Source organism: Dermochelys coriacea, chromosome 6, assembly GCF_009764565.3.
Source record: "Dermochelys coriacea isolate rDerCor1 chromosome 6, rDerCor1.pri.v4, whole genome shotgun sequence".
Taxonomy (NCBI): Eukaryota; Metazoa; Chordata; order Testudines; family Dermochelyidae; genus Dermochelys; species Dermochelys coriacea.
The window spans coordinates 127,307,603-127,334,882 of NC_050073.1; the positions used below are offsets into that span (position 1 = coordinate 127,307,603).

The 27,280-nt window shown below is 41.3% G+C and overlaps 1 protein-coding gene across 1 annotated transcript in view; it reads right to left on the reverse strand.

Moving 5' to 3' along the window:
- The window catches only part of TOGARAM1 (TOG array regulator of axonemal microtubules 1), a 73,276-nt gene continuing 45,996 nt past the window's right edge, over positions 1–27,280 (reverse strand). Inside the window, exons 15-21 of the mRNA XM_043515955.1 lie at positions 27,085–27,243; positions 26,648–26,774; positions 22,738–22,856; positions 13,605–13,794; positions 7,819–8,038; positions 6,183–6,269; positions 1–1,193 (exon numbers count right to left, since the gene is read on the reverse strand). Of these exons, the coding sequence (XP_043371890.1) occupies positions 940–1,193; positions 6,183–6,269; positions 7,819–8,038; positions 13,605–13,794; positions 22,738–22,856; positions 26,648–26,774; positions 27,085–27,243 (1,156 nt within the window). The 3' untranslated portion in view covers positions 1–939. The remainder of the gene's footprint in view (positions 1,194–6,182; positions 6,270–7,818; positions 8,039–13,604; positions 13,795–22,737; positions 22,857–26,647; positions 26,775–27,084; positions 27,244–27,280) is intronic.

Here is a 27,280-nt window from a genome sequence, read left to right on the forward strand (position 1 = left end):
TTTTACAGAAATAAATCCATTTATTTTTTATAACATTCCTTTTTCTTTTTAAAATGAGTACAGTACTTATAGCCGGAGAACTCTGAAAAAAGCTATTGAAGACCTGGCACTATGCTGTTGAGAATTACACACCTGGGCTAAGAGAGAACATCTTTATAAACATTTGACAGATAAAGATTAAGTTTAGTGTTTTTAAACAAAACTAGGGAAGATACATTTACCACCTGGAAATTTTTTTTAAGACAAAATGTGCGTTTCAAAATCTGTAAAAATTACTTCCTAAATTTTTTTTGTCATCATGCTTCATTATAACCTGTTAAAATTTTACATCTGTGCAGCTGATTATGCCCAACTGTCGAACAAATGTTACATCAATGTAACAGGAGCAATAGTAAGCTAATAGTGCACAATCATAAGTGGACTGATTTAAGAAATATATATTTTTCACAAATGTCACATAAACCCCTGTTTTTGGTACCATATACATCACTCAAGGATTTTTTTTCCACTTACGTAAGTAAGGCTAAGTGAGAAAACATGTCAGAACATGATTACATAATAAAAAGTATATTATTCATTACAAATTTCATATCTATTATTACATACAGGTTACTGTGCTGTAATTTCTAAAGAAGAGTGCAAATGAGCAGGACTGACTTCTCTTTAAAGACCTTACATACTTCCATGTGGCCTGCAAGCAACACTGGTGAGGACAGTTCATGAATGTTATACTGATTTGGTGTAAATGTGCTGGTACAGGACAGTGAGGTGCTCTACAGGTTGTCAATAAAGGCAGCCATTCTAGTTTTCTACATGAAAGTGCAGGCACTGTGAAAAAGCAACTTTAGAATTGTTTCACTTGTCTTCATGTAAACAGTTATCAGTCTGTCATATAGTGTATGTATTGACTGAGCTACACACACATACACACCGTTTATTTTAGGTAGCTATATCAAGAAATTCTTCTAAATTCTTTTTGATGTGTGGTGGCTGAGATGCAGCCTGGATTAACAGGCTTTGACCCATTTGTGCAAAAAGTGCTTTTGATAATTTAGCTGTAGCTGTCCGAATATTTCCTCCAGCTCCAGGTAGCGAGCCACTGTTTGTCATATTTCCTAAGAGATGCCATAGGACAACTAAAACTTTCTGCTCTATAGCATGAGGCTTCCGTGGGTATAGCTCCATAACAAGATCTGAAAGAATTAAGAGAACACAATGCAACTATAATTACCATGTTGTAGTATATTATTTGTATTTTATTTTCAAATACAATGACCTCTATGAATCCAATTTAAATAGTATCGCTTGACAATCATCTCCCCCTCAGAGCTTTTTAAAAGTTATAACCATCTAGCACAAGTTAATAATTGTAACCATTCATTAAAAAATAATGTCAGATAAACTTAGAAAAGGAGGACACATTTTGAGGTAGGGTTATTATAACTTTTTTCATTATTATTCATTTCATTATTATTAATCATAATCATCATTATGTATCAGTATTGCAGTTTGTGTGTTAGGATAACAGAGTGCTGGACAACAGCAGCTTTATCACCAGCATGCTGACCAATGGATCACCAATTAAATCACTCCCAAGTAAACCTCAGCAGTAAAACTGGGCCTAATTGATAGATTGGGATGGTCCCAGGAGAGCCCCAATGGCTAATCAGCCCATTACTAAAGAGGTAGAAAAGGCATAGGAAGGAAGTGCTCAATGAGAAAGAAAGACTGCCAAGTTTTTCAGGGTCAGAGCCCAGAGAGATCTCTGAGTGGGAAGATATCTTCTCTCCATCTGTCTCGGCTCACTGAGCTAAGGAGCGTATGCTTTTATCAATACAGATCTGCAGAAGTTGGTAAGGGTGTTGGGGAAAACACTATCAATAAGTCGCACCAAATGTTTGACAAAGGAAGGTCTCTGAGCAGTTTGTGGCTAGAAGACAGAGGAGTGGGGTGATGCTGTCACTCTAACCCACTCTTCTGAGAAACCTGACAGAGTTCCACATGTTCTGCAACACTTGGGCATAACAGATAGAACTAAAAATACTGTGGCATTACAGAAGCCCTATAATATAAATATCCATAAATAAAATAATTTCCCTACTTAAGATTTAACGACTTAAAAGCATAAATATTACAGGCATATTTTCATCTTGTCACCAGAATGCATAGCTATACAGTGCCATTAATTTTTACTAGATCACCACCACCACCCTCACAGGGAAAAAAACACACAACCTGATATGCAAATGTTCTGGAAATTCAGCTTCATATGTAAAATGTATAAGAAAGGCCATACTGGGTCAGACCAATGGTCCATCTAGCCCAGTATTCTGTCTTCTGACAGCAGCCAATGCCAGATACTTCAGCGGGAATGAACAGAACAGAGAACTATCAAGTGATCCATCCCGTCATCCAATCCCAGCTCCTCACAGTCAGAGACTAGGAACACCCAGAGCATGGGGTTGCGTCCGTGACCATCTTAGCTAATAGCAGTGGTTCTCAAAGTTCTGATAACAAAAATTACTATGACCCCAGGAGGGTGGACTGAAGCCTGAGCCCACCTGAGCTCCACCACCCCTAGCAGGAGGGCCAAAGTCTGAGCCCAGCCTCCTGGACAGCCGGACCAAAGCCAAAGCCACTTTAGCAAAGCTTTTGACATGGTCTCCCACAGCATTCTTGCCAGCAAGTTAAAGAAGTATGGGCTGGATGAATGGACTGTACAGTGGATAGAAAGCTAGCTAGATTGTCGGGCTCAATGGGTAGTGATCAATGGCTCCATGTCTAGTTGGCAGCCGGTATCAAGTGGAGTGCCCCAAGGGTCGGTCCTCGAGCCGGTTTTGTTCAATATCTTCATAAATGATCTGGAGGATGATGTGGATTGCACCCTCAGCAAGTTTGCAGATGACACTAAACTGGGAGGGGAGGTAGATACGCTGGAGGGTAGGGATAGTATACAGAAGACCCTAGACAAATTAGAGGATTGGGCCAAAAGAAATCTGATGAGGTTCAACAAGGACAAGTGCAGAGTCCTGCACTTAGGATGGAAGAATCCCATGCACTGCTACAGACTAGGGAACGTATAGCTAGGCAGCAGTTCTGCAGAAAAGGACCTAGGGGTTACAGTGGACGAGAAGCTGGATATGAATCAACAGTGTGCCCTTGTTGGCATTTTGGGATGTACAAGTAGGGGCACTGACAGCAGATCGAGGGACGTGATCCTTCCCCTCTATTCGACTTCGGTGAGGCCTCATCTGGAGTACTGTGTCCGGTTTTGGGCCCCATACTACAAGAATGATGTGGACAAATTGGAGCAAGTCCAGCGGAGGGCAACAAAAATGATTAGGGGACTGGAACACATGACTTATGAGGAGAGGCTGAGGGAACTGGGATTGTTTAGTCTGTGGAAGAGAAGAATGAGGGGGGATTTGATAGCTGCTTTCAACTACCTGAAAGGGGGTTCCAAAGAGGATGGATCTAGACTGTTCTCAGTGACAGCAGTTGACAGAATGAGGAGTAATAGTCTCAAGTTGCAGTGGAGGAGGTTTAGGTTGGATATTAGGAAAAAAATTTTTACTAGGAGGGTGGTGAAACTCTGGAATGCATTACCTAGGGAGGTGGTGGAATCTCCCTCCTTTGAAGTCTTTACGGTCAGGCTTGACAAAGCCCTGGCTGGGATGATTTAGTTGGGGATTGGTCCTGCTTTGAGCAGGGGGTTGGACTAGATGACCTCCTGAGGTCCCTTCCAACCCTGATATTCTATGATTCTGTGAAAAGTCTGAGCCCCATCATTCAGGGCTGAAGTCCTTGGGCTTCAGATTTGATCCCAAGCAGTGGGGCTCAGGCTTTGGTTTCCACCCTGGGTGTTGGGGCTCAGACCTTGGCTTCAGCCTCAAGCCCTAGCAAGCCTGAGGCCAGCCCTGGTGACCCCATTGAAATGGGGTCCTGACCCACAGTTTGAGAACCACTGGATTAGTCTAATGATCTCCCACCTCCTTTAGAGTACTGATAACAAAAGATAATTCAGCCAGATATTCATGATTATACTTACGCAACACCCATCTCCCCCCTCTCATTTAGTATTGAAGAATATAATCTCAAACTGTAGTACACGCTTTAGGTGTTTTGTTATAGGTGATAGGAAATGTACAGCCAATGAATTTGAAACTATATTCCTAAACTATTAAACGTGATGTGGGACCACAATGAAGCTACAAGAGACATTATCTGCCCAATTGGTATATGAACACTCGGGGCAAATTTTAAATCTGATTTTAGGCCAAGTTGAACATCTGGTCATTATGGAGAGCATAATTAATGAATCTTAGTTAGGTAACAATTGGCTTGGGTGTTGCTGTTATCGCTGCTATTGTCATTTATCTTCCTAACAATATTTTAACAATGTTAGTCAGAAGATCTAGAAATGTGAATCCAGCAATACACAAGACAACTGTTTCCAGAGTGAGGTATACTTACAAGTCTATTTCTGTCTAAATCATCATGTCCAGGGCATCTATCTAATACACTCTTAAAAAAAATAAAATATACTACTAGATTAAGATCCACTATCAGAGTATGCTGACCCCTTTCAGAGGAAATGCAGCCCACTTTGCCTGTTACTCAGCCTGGGTCTCCAGTAGCGAGAGGCAGTGTTACATCTTTAGTCTTCAAGGACCGTGCAATAACAGGATGAGAGCAAGGCCTGCTGTGAAAACCACTGTGTCAATGGGAGAAAGACTTGGAAGAGAGAACACTCTCTCTGCAGGCAAATCTGAAGAGGAACAGCCATGGCTGCAGTTTTCTCCTGACAGGGGCCTCAGGAATAAGTCTACAAAGGGCTATGGTCAGAAGCTGGTAAGAGGGCTAGCCATGAGGGATGGAAGGACTCTTCCCATACCCTAGTGAAAGGACTGTGGAGACCTTCTGCAGCTAAGGGGTAGAAGACTGTTGCAAACCTGATACAAGAGAGGGTGGAGAGTTACTCATCCTGAGCATTAATTGTAGTTCTTCCCAGCCAATGGGAGTGCAGAGCCAGTACTTGGGGCACAGGCAGTGCACAGAGTCCCGTGGCCTCCCTGTCTAGGAGTCAGACCTGCTGCTGGCTGCTTCCGGGGCACAGCATGGTGTCAGAAGAGGTAGGAACTAGCCTGTCTTAGCTGGGCAGCATCACTGATGGGACTTTTAACGGTCGGCGGTTCTGACCAGAGCTGCCGCAACCCAGTGCCTTACATTCTGCAGTTTCTCGTTGGACTCTGTTTTTGAAGTTTTTTTTGTTGAAGAATTGCCACTTTTAGGTCTGTTATTGTGTGTCCAGGGAGCTTGAAGTGTTCTCCGACTGGTTTTTGAATGTTATAATTCTAGAATTAACACATTCAAAAACTAGTCTGAGAACACTTCAAGCTCCCTGGACACTAAATAACAGACTTAAAAGTGGCAATTCTTCAACAAAAAAACTTCAAAAACAGACTCCAATGAGAAACTGCAGAACTGCAATTAATTTGCTAACTGGACACCAAATTAGGGCTAAATAAAGACTGGGAGTGGATGGGGTCATTACGAAAACTAAAAACTAATTTCCCCATGCTAACGTCCCCCTACTGTTATTCACACCTTCTTGTCAACTGTTTGAAATGGGCCACCCTGATTACCACTACAAAAGTGATTTTTCCTCATGTTGATAATAGCAAACTTTAATTGAATTGTCTCGTTAGAATTGGTAAGACAACCCCTATCTTTTCATGTACTATGTATATATATCTCTTCCTACTGTATTTTCCACTCCATGCATCTGATGAAGTGGGTTTTAGCCCACGAAAGCTTATGCCCTAATAAATTTGTTAGTCTCTAAGGTGCCACAAGTACTCTTCGTTGTTTTTGCTGATACAGACTAACATGGCTACCACTCTATCGTTTAGGTTATTATATGGCCCCCTTTGCAGGAGTATCTGACCAACTAATGTGTCTGCTCCTTTGGCTTAAAAAATACTATTTCTTCTGACAGAGAACATGCGGCATGAGAATCGCTGCATGGGCTATGAGCATGATTTCTGTGGCTGCAGGGTATTTGTGGCAAATGCGATATTCTTGTTGTTGTGACAAACAACCACTTGCATCAAGAAGCGAGTTTGGCGAATAAAAATGGAATACAAGTAAAAGTGAACTTGCAAAGCAATATGTAACTTTACCAGCAAGCTTTTCAGTCATATCTTGTTTTGCTTTTCCATTCAAAAACTGGGCCTTTGTGCAGAATGGTTGGAGAAGCAAGTAATTATCTAAATTCAAAGAATAAAAAATGTTAAAAACCATCAGAATAATCACATTTATACAACAGTAAAGTATGTAGGCAAGTTAAAATGACTATATGTAAAATCTTCAGTTCACAATTTATTAAAATAAAACGGCTGAACCAAAGTGACTTAAGGTAGAAAGTCTCTTTTTTCAATGAAGAAGATCAAAGAATTATTTTAACTTGTGAATTTTTATGAATAGCTACAAGATAACTGATTTCTTGTAAGGACTAACTACTACATTACTGCAGAGTTAGAAATGTACATGGCAGCTAAGGCCACGAACATCTACATTACTGTCCATTGGCCTAGTCCTCAAAGTTATAGCATTTAAAAGTATTAAGCAAAAGTAATTACAGTTAGGGGCACTCAGCCATCAATTTGCAGGACTGGACCCTTCCTGACTTATATAAATTGACTTACAGCAACATTGTTGCATCATTTTATATGCTGTGTAGGATTGATCAGGTCAAACAGCCTAAATGATGTGAATGTGCAAAGTGAAAAAGGTAATGGATAGCCTCTGTTTTTTCACACTTCCTAACAGCAAAGTCAATCTATGCTTAGCGTATCAATATACTCAGGCCTTGGCTACACTTACAGATGTACAGCGCTGTGAGTTAAACCCACTTTCGTATAGCTGAGTAGAGAAAGCGCTGCAGTCTATCCACACTGACAGCTGCCAGCGCACTGTGGTGTCCACATTTCCAGCTGCATTAGGAGGGGTTCATTATGGGCAGCTATCCCAGCATTCAAGTGGCTGCAACGTGCTTTTCAAATGGGGGGGTGGAGTGGGATGGAGTGTGACAGGGAGCGTGGCGGGAGAGAGAATGGTTTTTGGGGTGCTGAGAATGTGTCAGCATGCTGTCTTGTAAGAACAGGCCCCCTTTCCTCCCCTGCCTCTCTCTCACTCACTGAAAGCAAATGGCAACTGTTTCTTTTTTTCTCATAGATGAGATAAGCAGCTGCTTTCGGAAATGGATCCCACCTTCCCCCCCCGCCCCGCCTTTCTCTTTAAACAAACATTAGCTGTCGGCACTCCAAACGGAGCCCCCCTGCCTGCCTCTCACTCATTCAAAGCAAACAGTAGCTTTGTTTGTTTTTTTTGATAAGCAGCCCCCCCCCACCCCCCGGGAAACGGAGTTTTGAAATGGCACATCCGCATCTGGAGTTCACAACAAAACAAGAGAGGACACTTCAGTTAAAAGGATTATGGGGAGTTTCCGGAGGTCAATCAGTGCGTAATAACGTAACTCCTCGTTTACACTGGAGCTGGAGCGTCTCAGCCAATGCACAACCGTTGTTAATCCTCTCGGGGAGGTGGAGTACCAGCAGCGCTGTAGCCGTGGAGACAAAGCGCTGTACATGCCTTGCCAGTGTGGACGGGGCGTGAGATACAGCGCTCTGGGTGGCTTTATTGCACTGTAACTCGCAAGTGCAGCCATGGCCTCAAACCTTCTCCTACCCACCATACATATACAATGGCTTGGTAGGAACAGTTTTATAAAGACTGGCTACTTCAACAGTTAATTACCTAAATGTTGACAAAGAGCTTGAATAACATTTGTGGCAGCGGCATAGATCCCTGGATTCTTGGAGTTCAGGTTGTTGTCTACCATGGCTGGAATCAACATGTTGATAACAGGTGATAAGTTATCTTTCAGCAAAGGAATCATCTTGTACATTGTCTCTAGAGCTACCTGATTTACTTTGCTGTTGGAGTCATGTAAGCGAGACTTGAAAGCGTCAAAGATCTGAAAAAAGTGTACAAATATCACAGGAGTTAGAGAAGTTTCATGTTTTCTCACACATATGAGTAACTTGAGTGGTACATTTTACCCAAACAAAACTTTGATGTGCAGTCATCTGGGATTTTATCCTTTTTACCAAGGTAAGATGGAGTTTGATATTTTTATACTGTATATAGTTCAATTTTATCTCAGTTCATATGTATTCTAGTCATTCCCAGACAACACAATAAGGTTAAACTAGCCTTCTGTAACTTCTGATCTGAAACTACACAGCATATTTTCTGTGCTACTGTTGTTTTTAAACAAGGCTACCCATTGAAATAGACTGAATCCCTACATTTTGCATGAGAAGAATAGAGCATCCCCCTCCCATAGCATTTCAGAGACATGTTTGTGCAGTGTTAACACCGTGGGGCCTTGGTCTATGATTTCAACTCCTACGTGCTACCGCAACACAAATGATAAAGAACAAGTACGCCAAAGTGGTTTTTGCCTTCCTGAAGCAAAGACAAAACAGAAACAATAACTATTTCTATTTACAGACTTTTAAGGCCAGAAGAGACTATTATGATCATCTAGTCCAGTGGTTTTCAACAAGGAGTATGTGTGCCCCTCAGAGTACACCTAGGTCTTCCTCATCTAGATATTTGCTTAATTTTACAACAGGCTACATAAAAAGCACTAGCAAAGTCAATAGAAACTAAAATTTCATACAGACACTGACTTGTTTATACTGCTTTATATACCGTACACTGAAATGTAAGTACAATATTTATATTCCAATTGATTTATTTTATAATTATATGGTAAAAATGAGAAAGCAAGCAATTTTTCAGTAATGTGTGCTGTGACACATTTGTATTGTTATGTCTGATTTTGTAAGCAAGTAGTTTTTAAGTGAAACTTGAGGGTACACAAGACAAAATCAGACTCCTGAAAGGTGTACAGTAGTCTGGAAAGGTTGAGAGCCACTGTTCTAGTCTGACCTCCTGTATAACACAGGCCATACACAGAACCTCACTGAGTAATTTCTGTATCAAACCCACAATTTTTGTTTGACCTAAAGCGTCTCTGTGATACTAACAGAACAGCCAACTTGTGGGTGACCCATAACAACTTAACAAGAGGCATTGAAATGTAATCAAGACGGTCTACTTGTATGTGGATTTCAAAGAGATGTACTAGACCAGAATTGTTAACCCATTTATTTGTAGTAATAGAAATCAAGGGTAGATGCTAACTGTATGTGTCTGTGTTTACCTGTATCTTGTTAGAAGCATAAAAATGTGATCTAATTAGCTGTAGATGCTAAATCCTGTTCCTGTCTTATAATTAGGACTGTCAAGTGATTACAAAAATTAACTGCGAATAATCGCACTGTTAAACAATAGAATACCATTTATTTAAATATTTTTGGATGTTTTCTACATTTTCAAATATAGTGATTTTAATTACAACACAGAATACAAAGTGTACAGTGCTCACTTTATATTTATTTTTATTACAAATATTTGTGCTATAAAAAACAAAAGAAATAGTATTTTTAAAAAAAAAAAAAAGAACAGGAGTACTCGTGGCACCTTAGAGGCTAAAAAATTATTTTTCAATTCACCGCATACAAGTACTGTAATACAATCTCTTTATGATGAAAGTTGAACATACAAATATAGAATTATGTACAAAAAAAACTACATTCAAAAATAAAACAATGTAAAAATTTGGATCCTACTAGTTCACTTCTTGTTCAGTCATTCACTCAGACAAACAAGTTTGTTTACATTTTCAGGAGATAATGCTGCCTGCTTCTTGTTTACTATGGCACCTGAAAGTGACAGGCATTACAAGATATTTACGTGCCAGATGCGTTTAAGATTCATATGTCCCTTCATGCTTCAGCCACCATTCTAGAGGACATGTGTCCATGCTAATGAGGGGTTCTGCTCGATAACTATCCAAAGCAGTGCAGACCGATGCATGTTCACTTTCATCATTGGAGTCAGATGCCACCAGCAGAAGGCTGATTTTCTTTTTTGGTTGTTCGGGTTCTGTAGTTTCCACATCAAAGTGTTGCTCTTTTAAGACTTCTGAAAGTATGCTCCACACCTCATTCCTCTCAGATTTTGGAAGGCACTTCAAATTCTTAACCTTGGGTCGAGTGCTGTAGCTACCTTTAGAAATCTCACATTGGTATCTTCTTTGCGTTTTGTGAAATCTGCAGTGAAAGTGATCTTAAAATGAGCAACATGTGCTGGGTCATCATCCAAGACTGCTATAACATGAAATATAGGCAGAATGCAGGTAAAACAGAGCAGGAGACATACTATTCTCTCCCAAGGAGTTCAGTCACAAATTTAATGAACACATTTTTTTAAACAAGCATCATCAGCATGGAAGCATGTCCTCTGGAATGGTGGCCGAAGCGAGAAGGGGCATACGAATATTTTGCATATCCAGCACATAAATATCTTGCAATGCTGGCAACAGAAGTGCCATGCGAACGCCAGTTCTCACTTTCAGGTGACACTGTAAATAAGAAGCCAGCAGCACTATCTCCCATAAATGTAAACAAACGCATTTGTCTTAGTGATTGGCTGAACAAGAAGTAGGACTGAGTGGACTTGTAGGCTCTAAAGTTTTACACTGTTTTGGTTTTGAGTGCAGTGACATAAGAAAAAAAATCTACATTTGTAAGTTGTACTTTCAAGATAAAGAGATTGCATTATGGTATTGTATGAGGTGAACTGAAAAATACTATTTCTTTTGTTTATCTTTTTACAGTGCAAATATTTGAAATAAAAATATAAAGTGAGCACTGTACACTTTGTATTCTATGTTGTAATTGAAATCAACATATTTGAAAATGTAGAAAAACATCCAAAAATATTTAATAAATTTCAATTGGTATTCTATTGTTTAACAGTGTGATTAAAACTGCGATTATTTTTTTTAAGTTAATCGCACGAGTTAACTGTGATTAATCAACAGCCCTACTTGCAATACTTCATTACTGTATTCTATTGACTCCAAGATCAGAAGGGGATATTAGCATTTAGATGGAACTTGTGATGTAATAATATTATTGTCCTAATCTCTCCTTGAAACCTGTAATTCCACATAGTAAACCACTTGTGATCTGTCTTGTTAGTTTGAATGGCTAATTGCCTTACGTAAACGAATGCAATTAGTTTACCTGTGTATGCATAGGAAATACAAGATTAGCATCATAGTAACAATTTGCACTGCCTATTCTTCCTTGGGAAAGGTCCTGCTATGATAAAGGTCCTGCTTGTCAGCTTGGTAGAGTTATAAAGAAAACTCATGTTCAACTGGTTTTCTACCTTGACCCCCCAAGTCCTTTTCAAAGTCACTGCATTCCAAGATACAGTCCCCATGCATCCGATGAAGTGAGCTGTAGCTCACGAAAGCTTATGCTCTAATAAATTTGTTAGTCTCTAAGGTGCCACGGGTACTCCTTTTCTTTTAGTCCCCATTCTTTGATCCTAGATGCTTTACATTCTTATAACTAGCTGTATTAAAATGCATATTGTACAAATGAACTGTGGGAATGAAGAAAAATATATGTGCTTTGTAGTTTAAGTAACAAAGGGTTAAATTAGTTTTAAAAAAAACAAACATGTTTCTGTAGGTCATGTAAAGTGCAGGTCAGTTAGCAGTTGTGGGAAGGCCTTGAAAGAATGCAGCTTAATTGAAAAATTGGACCTGAGAGCTAACTGATAAGATAGAAGGAAGAAGAGGCCCAAATTATCAGGAATAGTTAATAATAAGGAAAGATTGTGCGAGTTGAACCAGCAATGACCCCAAACCACCAAAACCTGGCTTTTAACTAGTTAGCCGTTAGCAGTGACCTCACTTATTTGTTAATGGCTATAAAAGGATAAGCTCTTGAAGGGTTCATTGCTAATACTTGACCAAGTTGGAGCTGGCCAATTGGTATAAGCACCCCCTGGCTTAGCTCTTTTGTAAGTATTTTGATCAAATGTCAAATGTTTTGTTACAGTTTGAATGCAGTAGTTGCCTACTATTTAGGCTATTAGATGTATTTAGAACAATTGTATAAATATCATTCAGACTTTGGATTTAACAAAGGAATTTATGGTTAAGATAGTAATATAGGGTACCACCAGACACTAATATCTATAATGATAAATTCCAACGAGAACCCACCTTACCAAGCAATCCAGAACAATCTGTATAACTGACCTAACCCCATCATTATTTACCACTCTAACCATTTTTATGTCATTTGCAAATTTTACCAGCAATGGTTTTGTATTTTCTTCTAGATCACTGATCAGGATATTGAATAGCATTGGGCCAAGAATTGATCCATGCAGGACTCCATTAAAAGTAAAGGGATTCTGCTAGGGTTTTAACCTAATCTATTCTATGCTGCTATTTTCCCCCCTAAAAAATGGCATTCCTGAGAAAGTAGACTGGATGCAGCTACTGCATTGATACTAACAAATTAGCTCTTGGAAAAAAACAGAAATAGACCTCTTCTCCTTTAAGTCCCCAAACAAGAGTAAGTCAGACTTTCCAGAACTATGCTGAACAGACAGTATAGAGGAAAGCTGAGGGAAGTCTGGCAGTTGCTGATGTGGAGGAATTCGGGGGAAAGGGGTGGTGGATGGCTGACATCTCTACTGAGACAGATTAAGGTTGTAGAGTGGTGTCTTGTTTGGTGATTGTTCTAGTGATGAGGTGGCTGTCTTTGGGGAGGATGTAATAAATGGCGTGGCATATCAGATGCATTAACTTTTCATTTCCTTGCTTTTCGCATTTTGTATAAATTATGCTCTGTACAGAGCAACCTTAATTCACACACAACACAGGGGTACTGATTTTGATTGTATGTCTCTCTTTTACCTTTTATGTTTTCCTTACATTTTAGAGTTAAGATCTTCAGGCAGGTATCATGTCTTCCTTTATACAATGCCCAGCACAATTATGCCCCGATCCAAACTATCACAATAGAAATAAGCAAGCCACTGCAAAGATGGCTTAAGTTGCTCAGGAGTTCTTTAGACTGATGCAGTCTATGGCTTCCTAAAATAAGATTTGGTAAAAGGCTCACACGGTGGTGGTAGAATTATAATAAAAAGAAAACGAGAAAATCCAAACTGGGCAATAGATTTTTGTTTAACTCACACAAAGACTTAACATGGAATTAAGATGAGAATAAAACTGTAATAATTGGAAAAAAATACTCCAGGATTAATTCTGTAATCAGGTCTTTGGCCTTCCCCAGTCTTTCCAATCCCTTCTTTTTTAACCTCTACCTAAGACACAGCTCTAAGCCTCTCTCTTTTCCCATCTGTTTCCAACTATTTTTGGACCTTGCCATCTCCTCGTTAGCAAGACCTGACCTACTCCTCACTTGCTCTGGGACTCTCCTGTTTGTCAGATTTTCATAATAAAAGACCAGACCAATGTTTTTAGTAGTGAGAATCTCTGAAGCAGTACATTCTTATTATCAAGGCTTTTCCTACAGAGAATCAGGATGAAGCTTAATGGGCCTTTGAAAGAGGATGTTTTTATATACAGTTACCTTCACAATGTTCGCAACAACGAGGTCTTGATTGTTCTCCGTGTCCGATAACAGTTTTTTAATTCCATTAATTCTGTCCCGAAAGTCTTTTGCATTCAGTAAGCTTGTAATGACCTTAACATATTCTGCACTTTCTAGTGAATTACGAGCAACTGGTTTTCTTGTAATTTCATGTACTTCTGTACTCTCTCTGTTGGGGGGGGGAAAAAGGATTACTGTTATCCGGTTAATATTCAGACCAGCTGAAACCATAGCCTGATGTTAATGGGTAGTCAACTTTCTCAGCTATACAAACATCAACAATTAAATAGAAAAACTTCCTATCAAAGGCATTTGGGCATTTTAAAGTAGGTTATTTAAAATGAACCATTTCTTACCCTATCTGAACTGTGGCTCTTTGAGATGATGTCAGGATGGATCCAACTGTAAATGCACATGGCAAGCAAGATCAGCATCTGTTGGGGCTGTGCACGCACCCTGTGCTTCCTCATGCTCCTGTACAAGGGCATAAAGGTCAGAGCACCCAGGGACCTCTGCTCAGTTCCCCCACCACTCACAGCCCGTGTTTACAGAGGAGTGGGAATGGAGAGCCAATCATGGGATCTGCACTGATGACACCTCTTCAAAGAACCAGCGTTATTGTAGGATTAGGAACTGTTCATTCTTCGAGTATATGTCATTGCTGATCCCACTGTAGGCAACTGGCAAGCAGTGCCTCTTCTGGGTGGTGGAATGAGGAACATCAGCTGCAGCAGGCAAACGAGGATTGTAGCACTGCTCTTTCAAACTTGCCTGGCAGCTAAGTCTAATGCATAATGATTGACAAAAGTCAGTGGATTACTCCACATTGCTGCCTGGCAATCTCAGAAACTTAGCATATTTCTGAAGTAGGCAGAGGATGTTGTTGGAGCTCTGGTGGAGTGAGCCTTGATCTTCACTGGGAAAGAGGTCCTCGCTAATTGGTAACACAGTAAAATACATCATCCACTCCAGCCTGTTGGCTCTTGCTGCTTGCAGATTTGCTGTGGCAGGCTCCTTTGAGGGGGGGGGAAGGGCTCGCTATCTGACCATCTTTGACTACAAGGGTTGGGGAGTGGAAGGGGAAACAGTTCATCAGCCCTGCATAACACTCCATAATAAATATGGGATGCTGATGCCAGGGCAAAGGGGGTGAGGGGCACTGTGTGGGGGGGGTGGTTCCTGAGTGAACCATAAGGGACTAGAGCAACAGAAGGAAGAGGGGGTTTGGGACAACCAGCAGCTGGCGGCTTACGGGCTGATCTATTGGGCAGATGGACTTGGATGTTGACGGCAGCAGAAGGGCACTAGTGGGAGCAAAGGATGGTGGAGCAGCAGGAGAAGGGGTAAAGAGGGAGTTTGAGGGGAGGCGATGGGGAGTAGGGAAGGTTTTATTGGGGAATGGGGCTTGAAGGGATGGGGAGAAGTGGTGGGGAGGGTTGGCAGGGTGATGCTTTACAGGTATTTATTTGAGGGTTGTGTGATGGTGTGGGTTTATTTCAGGAGATGGGGGTTGGTATGGCAGGGAAGAGGAATGAAAGGGGACTGTGGCAGGAGGTTTTGTGGGGTTTGGATTTATCTGGGGGGATCAGAGGTTGGATGTTTATTTTGGGATGGAGCAGCGGAGGGTTGGATGAGTTTAAGCGGGAGCTGGGTGGGGATTTGAGGGTTATGGGGGGCTATAGGACAGTGGTTGAGGAGAGATGGTGGGATTTGAGGGAGGGATGGGTTGGTGGGGTGTAGTATAGTATAGTAGTAGGGGATGGGCTGTGGGAGGGACAGGTTGGGGGGCTACAGCTGGGAGCACAAGGAGCTGTGGGGCAGTGTCGGTGTCCTCAGCTGGCTGTGTCTGGCTCCCTCCACTGCAGACCGCCCCCACTTTCTCCCCTCCCTGTCTATCTCATTCCTTCACTCCCTCCCTCGCTGGCACCAGCCCCAGCTCCATGCCAAAGCACAGGAGGGATGGACTTGCCACCACCACACCAGGGATGGAGCTGGCTCACAGGGCGCGGGCTGTACTTAGGATGGAATCTACCCCCTCTAGCCCTACTACCCAGCGCCTATGCCGCTTGGATCCCTCCCACCCACTCTCTCCTCCAGGGTAACTAAGCAGGTGATGCTTCAGGGAGGAGCGCAAGCCTCAAAGGAAACCAATGGAAGAGGGGCGAGGAAATGCTAGAATGCTGGAGCGTTGCCCTATCCTGGATTCCAGGTGCCGGAGCGACACTCCGGACCGCTCCGGCAGCACTACACACCTGAAGATGAGGAATCATTGCCATTCTGCACTGGCCTCGACCACTGACATGCTGGTCTCCAAACAGCCCCTTCTTCCCCATCACCCATACAGTGTTCCTTAGTTTTCTGACAGCCTGTGCCAGATGAAGAGAGAAGGGTGGAAACTCAAGCATCAATGGCAGAAAAAAATTCATTCAGATAGGATGAAACGTAACGAATACCTCAAAGCCTATCCTGCGGCTGTCGTAAGGCCAAGAGAACCTTCCTATCAGCCTCCACCAAGGCTGCCAAATCCTGCTCCAACGAGCAATCAGTGGTGGTAAATCACTTCATCAATCCTCAATGCCTGCATTAGAGCCAAGCACCCAGCTCTGTGAAGAGTTATCCTATTTCACTGAAAAGATAATGACATTTGGGAAGCTTTCTCAAACAGCATGGATCTCTCTTGCTTGTACCCAACAACCAACAGCCCATCTGTATTCCCAGAGTTCAGTACATTCACTCATCAAGAAGTTCTGGACACCCTAAAAGAGTCCCTACCCAAGACCTGTGAATCTGACTCATGCCCTTCCTGGCTTCTGAGTCACGAACAAGTGATGCCACTCCTGACCAATAGAGCCAATGCCTCATTCAGAGAAGGAATCTTCCTCTTTCAACCATTGAATAGTCTGAACAACATCAAAAAAAAAAAAACAACAACACCATGGATATTTTAGTCCTAGCCAACTACTGCCCAGTGTCAAACCTCTCATTCCTAAGCAAGCAACCAAGCGAGCAAAAGGCTAACTATAAGCTCATCTAATGGAAGCCAATATTCTAAACCCAGCGCAATCTGGATTCAGGCCAGGACAGGGAATTGGAACTGCTTTAGTGGCATTGACAGGAGGAGATCATCCAACAATGGGTAAAGGACAGACATCCATTCTCATCCTCCTGTACACCTCTGCACCTATTAACATTGTTGACCACAAAGGTACTGCTGTCTCTCCTGAGTTAGGTAGCAGGAGTCTGGGGTAAAGTGCTAAAATGGTCTGAACTCTTCCTGGAGGGATGCACCTAAAGAGTCATGATGGGAAACTGCACCTACACCACTAGAACCCTGTCTTGTGGGGTTCTACAAGGTTCAACTCTTTCTCCAGTTCTTCTCAACATCTATATGCAACCACTAGGTCAGACAACATGGACTCAAATGCCAGCAATATACAGATGACACAGAGCTTTCTCTATCCTTCACCACATACAAACACAACTGTATTACAAAGATGACCCAGTGCTTGGGTGAGATCCAGAGCCATAACTAGACATTTTAGTGCCCAGGGCAAGCAAGCATATTTGCGCCCCCACCGTTTTTCATCATGTTTCCACCCCTGCAGCTTTGCAGTCTGGGTGGCTTCCCTGCTGGCACCACCCTGGTTACAGCCCTGTAACTCTGCCACTTGCCTCCTTTGTGATCTTGGGCAGATCATATGTTTTGGTGCCTCACTTTTCCCTTATACAAAAGAGGGATAAAGATAACTACAGAAGGATGGTGGGAGGCAGAATTCACTGGTGAAATGAAAGGCATTATAAGAGTTCGAACTATAGTTCATCTCTCCAGAATTTGTATATGGAAAAAAAGGGAAGCTTCCCCCGTAAACCAGAGATCACAAGTTAGGAGCTCTTACAGAAAGCAATATTGCAGTGCATTGCAATCAAGATCTCTAAGGCTAGAGTTTACAGTGGAGTCACTACAGCCTTTGGGACCAGTGCTGTAGTATCTATTTTATAAAGATTTCAAATATACTTCTCTGGAATTTAATCCTCCCCAACACTAAACTCCATGCCCATGTGTGGCTTCCAGAGAGAGAATCCTGCCTGCTAACATGTCCCAGTGAATGGGATCCACCACTGCAGCTGGACCCCTCCTACTCAGTCAATAATCTGTCTGTCTTTCCCTAGCCCACAGGAGCTGTGCTAAACTGCTCTCTTCTAGGAGGCATTCCTGTACTCATGTCCAGCAGGCATAAACACCTCTTCCATCAGGCAAAATCAGATCAGTGTTTTGCTTCCAGCAAAGAAAGTCCAAATTTTATGGTAAAAGCAATTTCCCTGTTTCCTGATTAACAACAACAAACAAAGGCCCACTTGCTGGGGAGGAGAACAGAGTTTAACTGACACTGAGTTTTGAAATGGGGGTCTTAATGACCAGGTTCAAATTAGCCAGCATCATCTTTTCATCCTGGGGAATGGAAATGAAATATGATTCTCTACAGCAGGATATGGCTAGTCCAACTCCCACCACACACTCAGCCCTTTTAAAACATGTCTCAGATAAAGTAGGTATCTTGCTCTTTCACAGCCTCTGTTATTTTCCTCCTCCTGTTGTCTGAAGCACAGATTTTAACACACACACCTATCTAAGCCATCTGTGTTCTACCTGCAAATCAAGACGACGACGTGATCTGGGGAAAGGACAACAAAAAAAATGGCTTTGTACTGTTTTGTTTGTCCAAATACTAATAAATGAACAAGCGGGCACAATCCTGTGCTGGCAGGGAGGACTGGATGGTCTAACTGGCCTTTTTAATCTCCAGAGTCTGTGATTTACAAACACTGACTAATGAATCCACAAGTGTCCAGTGTCAGTAGAAGTCTGGTGTTTGAGGGACATCATCCTAGTGCAGATTCATTTACTCAAAAGCCTGGGTACTGCAGGAGTGGGCAGTGTGGCTGCCTCGAGTGGGCATTGGCCCAGAAGTCAGCAGCGGTGAGCTCAGTTCCTGGTCTATCACTGACCCACCATATAATCTTGAGCAAATCCCTTAAAAACATCGTGCCTCAGTTTCCTCATCAGTAATTACACTTACCCATGTTTGTGAAGGGCTCTGAGATCTTTCAGAGACAGGTGTGATATCAGTGCTGAGTATATCTAGGTAGATAAAAAAAGACAGGAGCGCTGCCCCGAGGAGCTTACAGCGTCAGTCTAAATCAGAAGCACAATAAAGATGCCAGTGGGGGATGGCCTGGGGGGAGGAGGAGGAGGAGGACAGCAAGAGGCTGACACAGAGAACAAACCATGCTTGTTGCACTTACTCCTTGCATATTACCTCTGTTGCACTAGATTCCTGTTAGCCTGGGTGCTTAGCAGGTAAATTCACAGCAGCCCTGCACCTCACCAAGGAAAGAGCTTCTTAGTTGTGGTGTCCCTGGGCAGCATTTTCCCTATGTCTGAGACAAACAACAGCCCTGTGCTGATCAAAATGTTACATACAAATCCGCCGTGGTGATTTCACAACCAAGACATCAATCCTTGCTGCTTTTAACCTCACTCGAGGACATGCAGGTATCAGTCCATTGCAAAGGCCACAAGTAATGTTTTCTACCATCTCCACTTGGCTAGGGGACTCCATGCCATTACTGGCAGACAAAGACCTGGCCTCAGTTATTCAGGACTTCGTCACTTCTCGCCTGGACGACAGCAATGTGATATCCCTATACACAAAACTTTCAACACTTGGGAAACTCCAATTAATACAAAATGCTGCAGCGCATCTCCTAAGCAACATGGATTACCGTGAGCTCATGACACCTCTCCTCTGCTCTCTACTACGGCTTCCCGTAGAATTTTGAATCAAGTTCAAGGTGTTGGTCCTTATCTTCAAATCACTCCATGGCTTGGGCCCAGGAGATCTACAAGACTGTCTAAAGCCCCAGTGTAAAGACTGTGGTTGACAGCTTCACTCCTTTGGTACAATGGAACTCTTAACAATAAGACTAAAGCTCGTCTGTGTGGGAGAAAAAAATCTTCGCAAGGGATGCTCAGAGACTAGGGAATGAACTTTGTCAAGAACTAAGGACCATCACAAACCTCACCACATTCTGATCCAAGGTTAATTTCTCTGACCTGCCTTCCTAATAATCACATAGCAACAGGTATATTTATTTAATAAATACATTTTAATAGAAGAACAAAACCCCACCAAAACAAGACATTACACTGCACGTGCTTCTCGCTCTGGAGAGATGATGAGAGGAAAAATACCACATGACAGATGCATAATCACTTTGCATATTGCTTTAATAGAGAACACTCAAATACTATGGTGATGAGTTTGGTATAAAAACCTATACAGAACAGAATTTGTGATGAGATGACCTTGGACCATCCATCTATAGCCAGGAATAAATGGGGACACTGCCCGAATGGTTTGGTTCTGTCAACATACTAAACAAAGCTTTGGAAAATGTCCAGTAGGTGCAATTTCTCCCCCAGTGAAGAGTGGGGAGAAACAGGAGACTCGTGAGACCTTCTTTGTAGCCCCTTTCAGAATGCTCCTTACTTCATCTCACTCTGAAGACAGTCTTCCTTCATTTCACTTCAGCCAGAAGAGTGAGAGTGTTGAGCACTTAAGGCTGACCCTCCTTACTGACTTTCAATAGGGTCATGGTGGTGTGGAAAACTCATGCCAAATTCTGAAACTGAGACGAAATTATTAGCTGTGGTATTGAGGCTGTAAGTGCTGAAGCTACGAGTGCAAAAAGCATCATGTCAGAGTTGTTGGTGCCAGTTTTGACAGTGTCCTCTTTGTTGCTTTTCTTCTGCTGCCTGACCCCAGAGCATGGTGCCTGTTTGAGGGAGTGCTGGCCAATGCCAACTCTTTCACAACCACTTGGGTGGTTGTTTCTTCTGGATCCAAAGTGGCCAGTATGAATTGTTCAACCAGATGTAACTTGAGCCAGGCATCCCTGGACTGCGGGTCCTGGAGGAAAACTATGAGCACACTAGGCGCTTTGGGATACAGCACTCCCACAGGAAGAATAGGCAATGGCTGTGTCTGTCCATGAGGAGAATGATGCCAACACACGGTTTGAACCCTGATGGCTTAGAGTCTGTCATGTTACCACAAAGAGCCTCGCCCCCACCGTATGGGTGTGGGGAACTACTCTTTTCTTCCTGTAACATCCAAAATAAAGAAAATAGGGGATAAGAGTGAAGATAAATTCTCTACACCAAAGTAATCAAGAAAATGATGAGTCTGAAGCTCTACAGTAGTGAATTAGACACTTGCTGGGCTCTATCTCGTTGCCACAGATAGTTCAAAGGAACAGAGATGTCTGCAGCCACTCCACCCTTCATGACCTTGCACATGTGGCTCCAAGGGACAATGCTATTCAGAAGACTCCAACCTTGTGCACGTGAGATGCATGCGCACCTACGGGGGATCCACACTGACACATACTCAAAGAAGAATTATATTTAACAAAGGAACAATAGTACATGTTACAAATTCATGTGCAATTCCTTTTACTCAGTATACTTTTAATATTGCTTCTTGGACCTCTACCTTTCTTCTCTTTTTTCAAAATAGTTTCTAATGGTATGTCTACAAAGCAAGTGAAGGTGTGATGGGTCTGTACTCAGGTTCTAGCCTACGCTGAAGAACATACTGTCTCATCTTTAAAACTATTGTTACCCATACTGGCTAGACTAAAGCTAGCATAAGTATGCCTATCTGTGCTACAATCACACCTTCATCTGCTGTGTAGACATATCCTAAAAGAGATGATTAAAACAGGAAGGAAAACTATTATACTTTTCACATGAGTATCCAAAATATCAAACATCATATTTCAATCCAATGTGGAGTCCATGCTCTGTGTATTATATAAAATCTATTATATATTTCAAATGGTTATTCTTCTACATGGACATGTTTACAATTAGGAAACACAGATTAAAGGCAAAACAGCTGTTGAATATGATACATAGATAGTAGATGTTTTGGATACAGCAAAGTTATCTATCTAAAGTATGTAATGCAATTTTCCATATATAATTTAGTACACTGTATGTGTGTATTAGCTCAGGATCTATACTGCTTTACTAGGTGCTCAAGAGTATTGAGTAATTGGTTTGCTGCAGCTCATATGCTCTCAAAAGTCCAGAAATTGTTTTCTTCTACTTGCAATTTGTTTTACGCCTGTAGTTTTAAAATTTATTTAGCCACACCTTCAATATAAGCTTGTTTGTGACACATTTCCTAACAATTATCAGCATTTTGAATAAGTATCTGTCTTCTCAATGCTTGGGGTAGTAGCTCCCAGAATGTAGCATTCCCATTTGAATCTAAATAGTTTATACCAATGACAAATCTGGATTGTCAAAAAAACAAGGGTCAATATTATGATGATTAATATAACAGTTGTGTAAACTCGAGACATACGCCTCTATTTTTATCATGTGACATTACTGCCATTTAGTGATTTTTATCAGACAAGTTATCCACTGACCAGCTCCATTACTTATGGTCTAGTAAGGTATAATCAGAATGCTGTTAAAAAGAGTTCAAAGAGCCCATTGTCGAATTTATATACAACTTATTTTAATTATTTTGTATTAGTCTCCCAGCCAATAATTTAACTTTTCCAGTGGAGTTTAGTCATTATCAGATTAACAATTAAACACAATAAAACATATGTACTGATATTATTACTGATATGGTCCACCACTGAGTAAGAACTTCAGTTACTCCAATGTCATACACAGAAAAAGTAAAACCTTTAAACTACATTTACAGTAATAGTGAAGCACTGTACTTGAACAAAAGGCACTACAAATGCTCCTTCATAAGATACATATATGTTCATAGGCAATCGGTGAGTTAATTAACACCTAACTGCAGAAAGCAGTAAGCTAGTTATTAGTAAGGGGTGACAGCCTAATTAAAAGTATTTACTTGAGATATATCAAGTTCCACCAACTTTTTTTTTTTTAAAGTTCCATTCAAATCTGACAAATATTGCTATGAACATTGTACAATCTCTCCCCAGCAGTATGGCAAAGAATATTCCCTGGAGATTAATTACCAATAGAGTATGCAATTTAGCAAGACAATTCTACCTTTCAGTGATATTGAGTGCATCTCTCGAAGTGGACGAAGACCTTGAATGTCCAATGCTGGCAGTATAAGAACGTCTTCCTTTGGCTGATGGTGTGTCTAGAGGCATCTCTCCTAGGCCCTGCAAATATATGACAATAAATAAGAGGTTATCCAGTACTGTGCTGGAAGCTCATTAATAGCAGCCTACCAGTTGATCAAACTGCAGTAGCAAATAGTTCACTTGTTGCAACCGAAGCAATTCCAGATTAGATTCACTTTGTGTCCTTTCATAGACACAATCTGTTCGCAATGCAATTGTATTCCAAAGCAATACAATAAAATGACCATTTATCCCTAGTATTAACATTATTCACCATAGCTAAGATGCAAGACTGTAAACTCACTCTGTTTATATTAAATTTACATAAGTAGGAAAGATACTTAAAAACACTGCTATTTCACCTCTTCATTTCCTTTAAGTTATCCCCTCCTCCTCCAGCCTTCCTGATTTATATGCCAAAGCTACATCCACTGGTGACAGCCAAAACTACCCAAAGCTAAACTCCATCAACTGCCACTGCTCGATCCCTGTCCAGGTTTAAGTCTTCAAAAGGAGAAAGTCACAACAGACTTTTCCCCTATGCAATTTTTTGAAAGTGATGAGTCAAACTGCCATCTTCACATTTAGAAGCTCCTAATGATTCTGCAATTATTGGGTTAAATGTCTGAGTTTTGCAAATACCTAGAATAAGGAGTTGTTTCTATCCCATTAAATTATGTTAGTTACAAGTTTCGGCGCCAACTATCAAATTTCTAATTCTTCCTTTTGGGAAGCTGCTAACTACTTGGTTTTATGGGGCAATTTTAAATTAATCCACTTGTCTTAAGAATACCTGTTGTATTCTTTGAAACCCTTTCAAAATAGTAAGTACAGTACAGTCATGTCTGGTTGCTGAAAGGGATGGACTAATGCTGGCTGTAAAACTAGGTTCTCAATGCTGAACTTAAAACTCTCAGTGATTTAGGTTTGTTCTCTCAGCGTGTGACCACACTGGCAAAAACTGGACATGCCATTCACCACTGCTGCAGCTGCTCAAATGTTGACAATGGCGAAAACTGTAGTGTCAACATTATTTAAGACTTTTTATTCCCCGTCATTTAATCTTGCTCCATAGTACTGAAACAAGTACTTACACCAAAACACTGAGGGACAGTTACATCTCTTACAATTTTATTTTATTGTAAGTCACTTTATGCTCCTCACTGTAAATTATTCGTTTTACATGTAACGTTGCTTTTCAAGTCATCACACAAGGTACAGAACATTGGGCAGCCACAGGAACTGACTACCACAAGTCCCTTTTTAGCTAAGACTTTATTATTGAATATTAAAGAGCTAGCCACGTGCTAGGACCAAAGAAGACAAAGATAAGCCCCTGAACACTAGTAATCAGAAATGTGAAATACAACATCTCTGAAGGAAGTTGCCTAACATGCTGAGACACCTCTTGGCAGCAGTATTTCTGAACATAGTAAAGGGTTTTCAGTACGCTGCATGATGGACAATGATAGCTCTTGGGTCCCACAGATTTGGTCTACACCCGGGACAGTGTCTGGGTAATAAAGCCAGTTAATTGTGCTGAACCTACCTTATCTTAAACTCTGGCAAAATGAAACCTGTCCTGTTCGGTGGAGGCTGTTGATAGGAGGTTTCAACTGCCTGTTTGTTGAGGGAACTTGTTCAGAAGTTGTGGACCAGATTAAGAAGCCTGGAGAATGTCTACACTGCAATTAAAAACCTGTGGCTGGCCCATGCCAGCTGACTCAGCCTCATGGGGCTCAGGATTCGGGGCCGTTTAACTGTGATGTAGATATTCAAGCTTGGGCTGGAGCCTGGGCTTGAAGACCCTGCAAGGTCAGAGGATCCCAGAGCTTGGGCTCCAGCTCAAGCCTGAATATCTACACCTCAATTAAACAGCCCTTTAGCCTGAGCCCTGTGAGCCTGAGTCAGCTGTGGGTTTTTAACTGAAGTGTAGACATACCCCAATGTCCTTTTTGATCAGGTCCTTTCCAATGAAAGCCATGAGTCAGAGGTGATTTCCAAGTGTCTATTCTGGTTGTGCAATCTGTGCAACCTACACCCTTATTTATTCTGACGTGCCCTCTGCAAAGTAACACACTCCTTTCTAACCATGAGGCATGATTATTGTAATTCCATTTTAGCAGGTGTCCTCTTTCATTTGTTCCTGGTTCAGAGGCAGCAACACATCGACTCAGGTTTAAGCAACATGAGCATATTATGCTGTCTCTATTCTTTACACTGGCTGTTAAAGTGGCAGACTGACCATAAAGATAACTGGTTTTAAAGGTTATCCTCAAAACTTTGAGCCTCATCTTGCCCATCATTTAAGGATCCCAACACTGTCTGAAGCCAGCAATCAGACCTTAGCTGCAGTGGATATTATGGTGTGGGACTCGTCCCAACCACAGATCTAACTCAATCCATCTTTTCTTACTTATAAAAAAGCACCTAAAAATTACTTTCATCCCAGATGCCCTCTATTGGCCCCTTATTAACTATTTTATTACATTATACCCATATGTTTGCTCTTTGAATTTAAAGAGGATTATAATTGTTTGTGTATTTTAACTTTTATGTTGTACAAACGCAGAGCTTGCTAAAAGTGGCATTTAATAAATAAGGATGGAAGCATTTCACTGTCTCTTCCTTTCTAAAAATTGGTATGCACATTAGCTGTTTTTGAAGGGTGTGAGACTGACACCACTGGATACTGAAGTCTTACAATCTTCCCCAAGACTGCACTGTGAAATGTAGGCCTCTGTTCTCTTCAGAAGGGATTATCTCTTGCGGAGAGAGGACACAGCAACTTTTAGGATCAGTCTTTGGCCTTGCCACTGAATCAGTCAACAAGCAATTATTTGGTACCAACTGCCATGGCGCTTCGTGTGATGTGGACTACTCTCCACAAGGAAAATGGCTATTCATTAGGCTACGCAGTAGTAGAGATTGCTGTGTACTACTGACCTTGGCCAGATTAGAAACAATGACCGGCAGGTTCAGATTTTTAAAGCCAGAAGAGACCATCATGATAATTTAATATGACCTGCTGCATAATGTAGGCCACAGAACTTCATCCAGTTATTCCTGCACTGTGCCCAATAACTTGTGTTTGAACTAGAACATATCCTTTAGAAAGATATCCAACCCTGACTGAAGACATTAAGTGATGGATAATCTATCGTCTCACAATCTGTTCCAATGGTTAAATACTATCACTGTTAAATTTTTCTAGCGGTTGGATTTGTTACTCATTTGACTGCTCAATTATATAACCCTCTAGTACGAGATTACCTGCACAGGGTGAAGGTCTTTTTAGACCATGATCAAGTCTTCTTTCAACTTTCTCTTCGATAAGCAAAGACTGAGCTCCTGAAATCTCTCATTGCAAAGTGTTTTCCAGACCTTAAATAAATTTTGAAAGCTCTTTCATGAACCCCTTCCTGTTTTTCAGTATCTTTTTTCAAGCGCAGATACCAGAACTGAACATAGTATCGTGTAATGGTCTCACTAATGCCATATACAGAGGTAATACCACCTCCTTACTGCTATATCCCCATTTATACATCCTGCATTCACCCTCTTAGCCACAGCACTGCTTTAGGAGCTTACGTTCAATTGGTTATCCAGCATGAACCCCAAGTCCTTTTCAGAGCCACTGCTTTACAGCAGCAGCTCTATCTGGAAGGTATGGCTTACACCCTTTGTTCCCAGAGGAATGGCTGTATTAAAAAGTACATCTAACCAGTGGCTTACCAGTGGCCTTATATCACCTTACAGATCCCATAAGCCATTTAGTCTCCCTACATTTATTTTTTTCTAACCTGTTAGACAAAAGCTTTTCAATATACCTTTTGACGTAGACTGCTGACAGACTCCTTAATGTAAGGTAAATCCTTAGATGGCACATATTTTTCAAGCATTTTGTCAAAGTCTGGATGAGTCATCATACTGAAGAGCATCTTACGACCATAGTACCTAAAATCATAGCAATCATTTCATATTAACCTAGAAATATTAGGGAAATTTGGCCCATTACCATATGTCTAATTGATCACAATAGAACATATCTTAAAATGAAATTTTCTAAGTGCAGAAAGACCTTCAGATATTCATATGCCCTCACCTCCTCCAAAGAAACCACACTCAAGAGAAGCTAATTTAGGCACATGAAAAGGTGAAAAAAAAAAAAAAAGGTAGTTTAGCAAGTTAAAGAATGAAAATAATCTTTAGTTTCCACCTGAAACAGTTATTTGCTATATATAAAGTAATACTACTACCTACGGACCTTGTTTCTTGTGAGCCATCCTGGGCAAACTTGGCTACGGCAGGTAAAATCCTGTCAGTAACATCCTTAATTCCAGATAATATCCGTCCTGGTCCCATTCGTTCCACCACATCTGATAAGTGCTGGGCTGTGCATCTTCTCACTGCAGTGTGCAAATGACTAGAGAAGAAACAGGAAGATACAAATGGTCACTAAT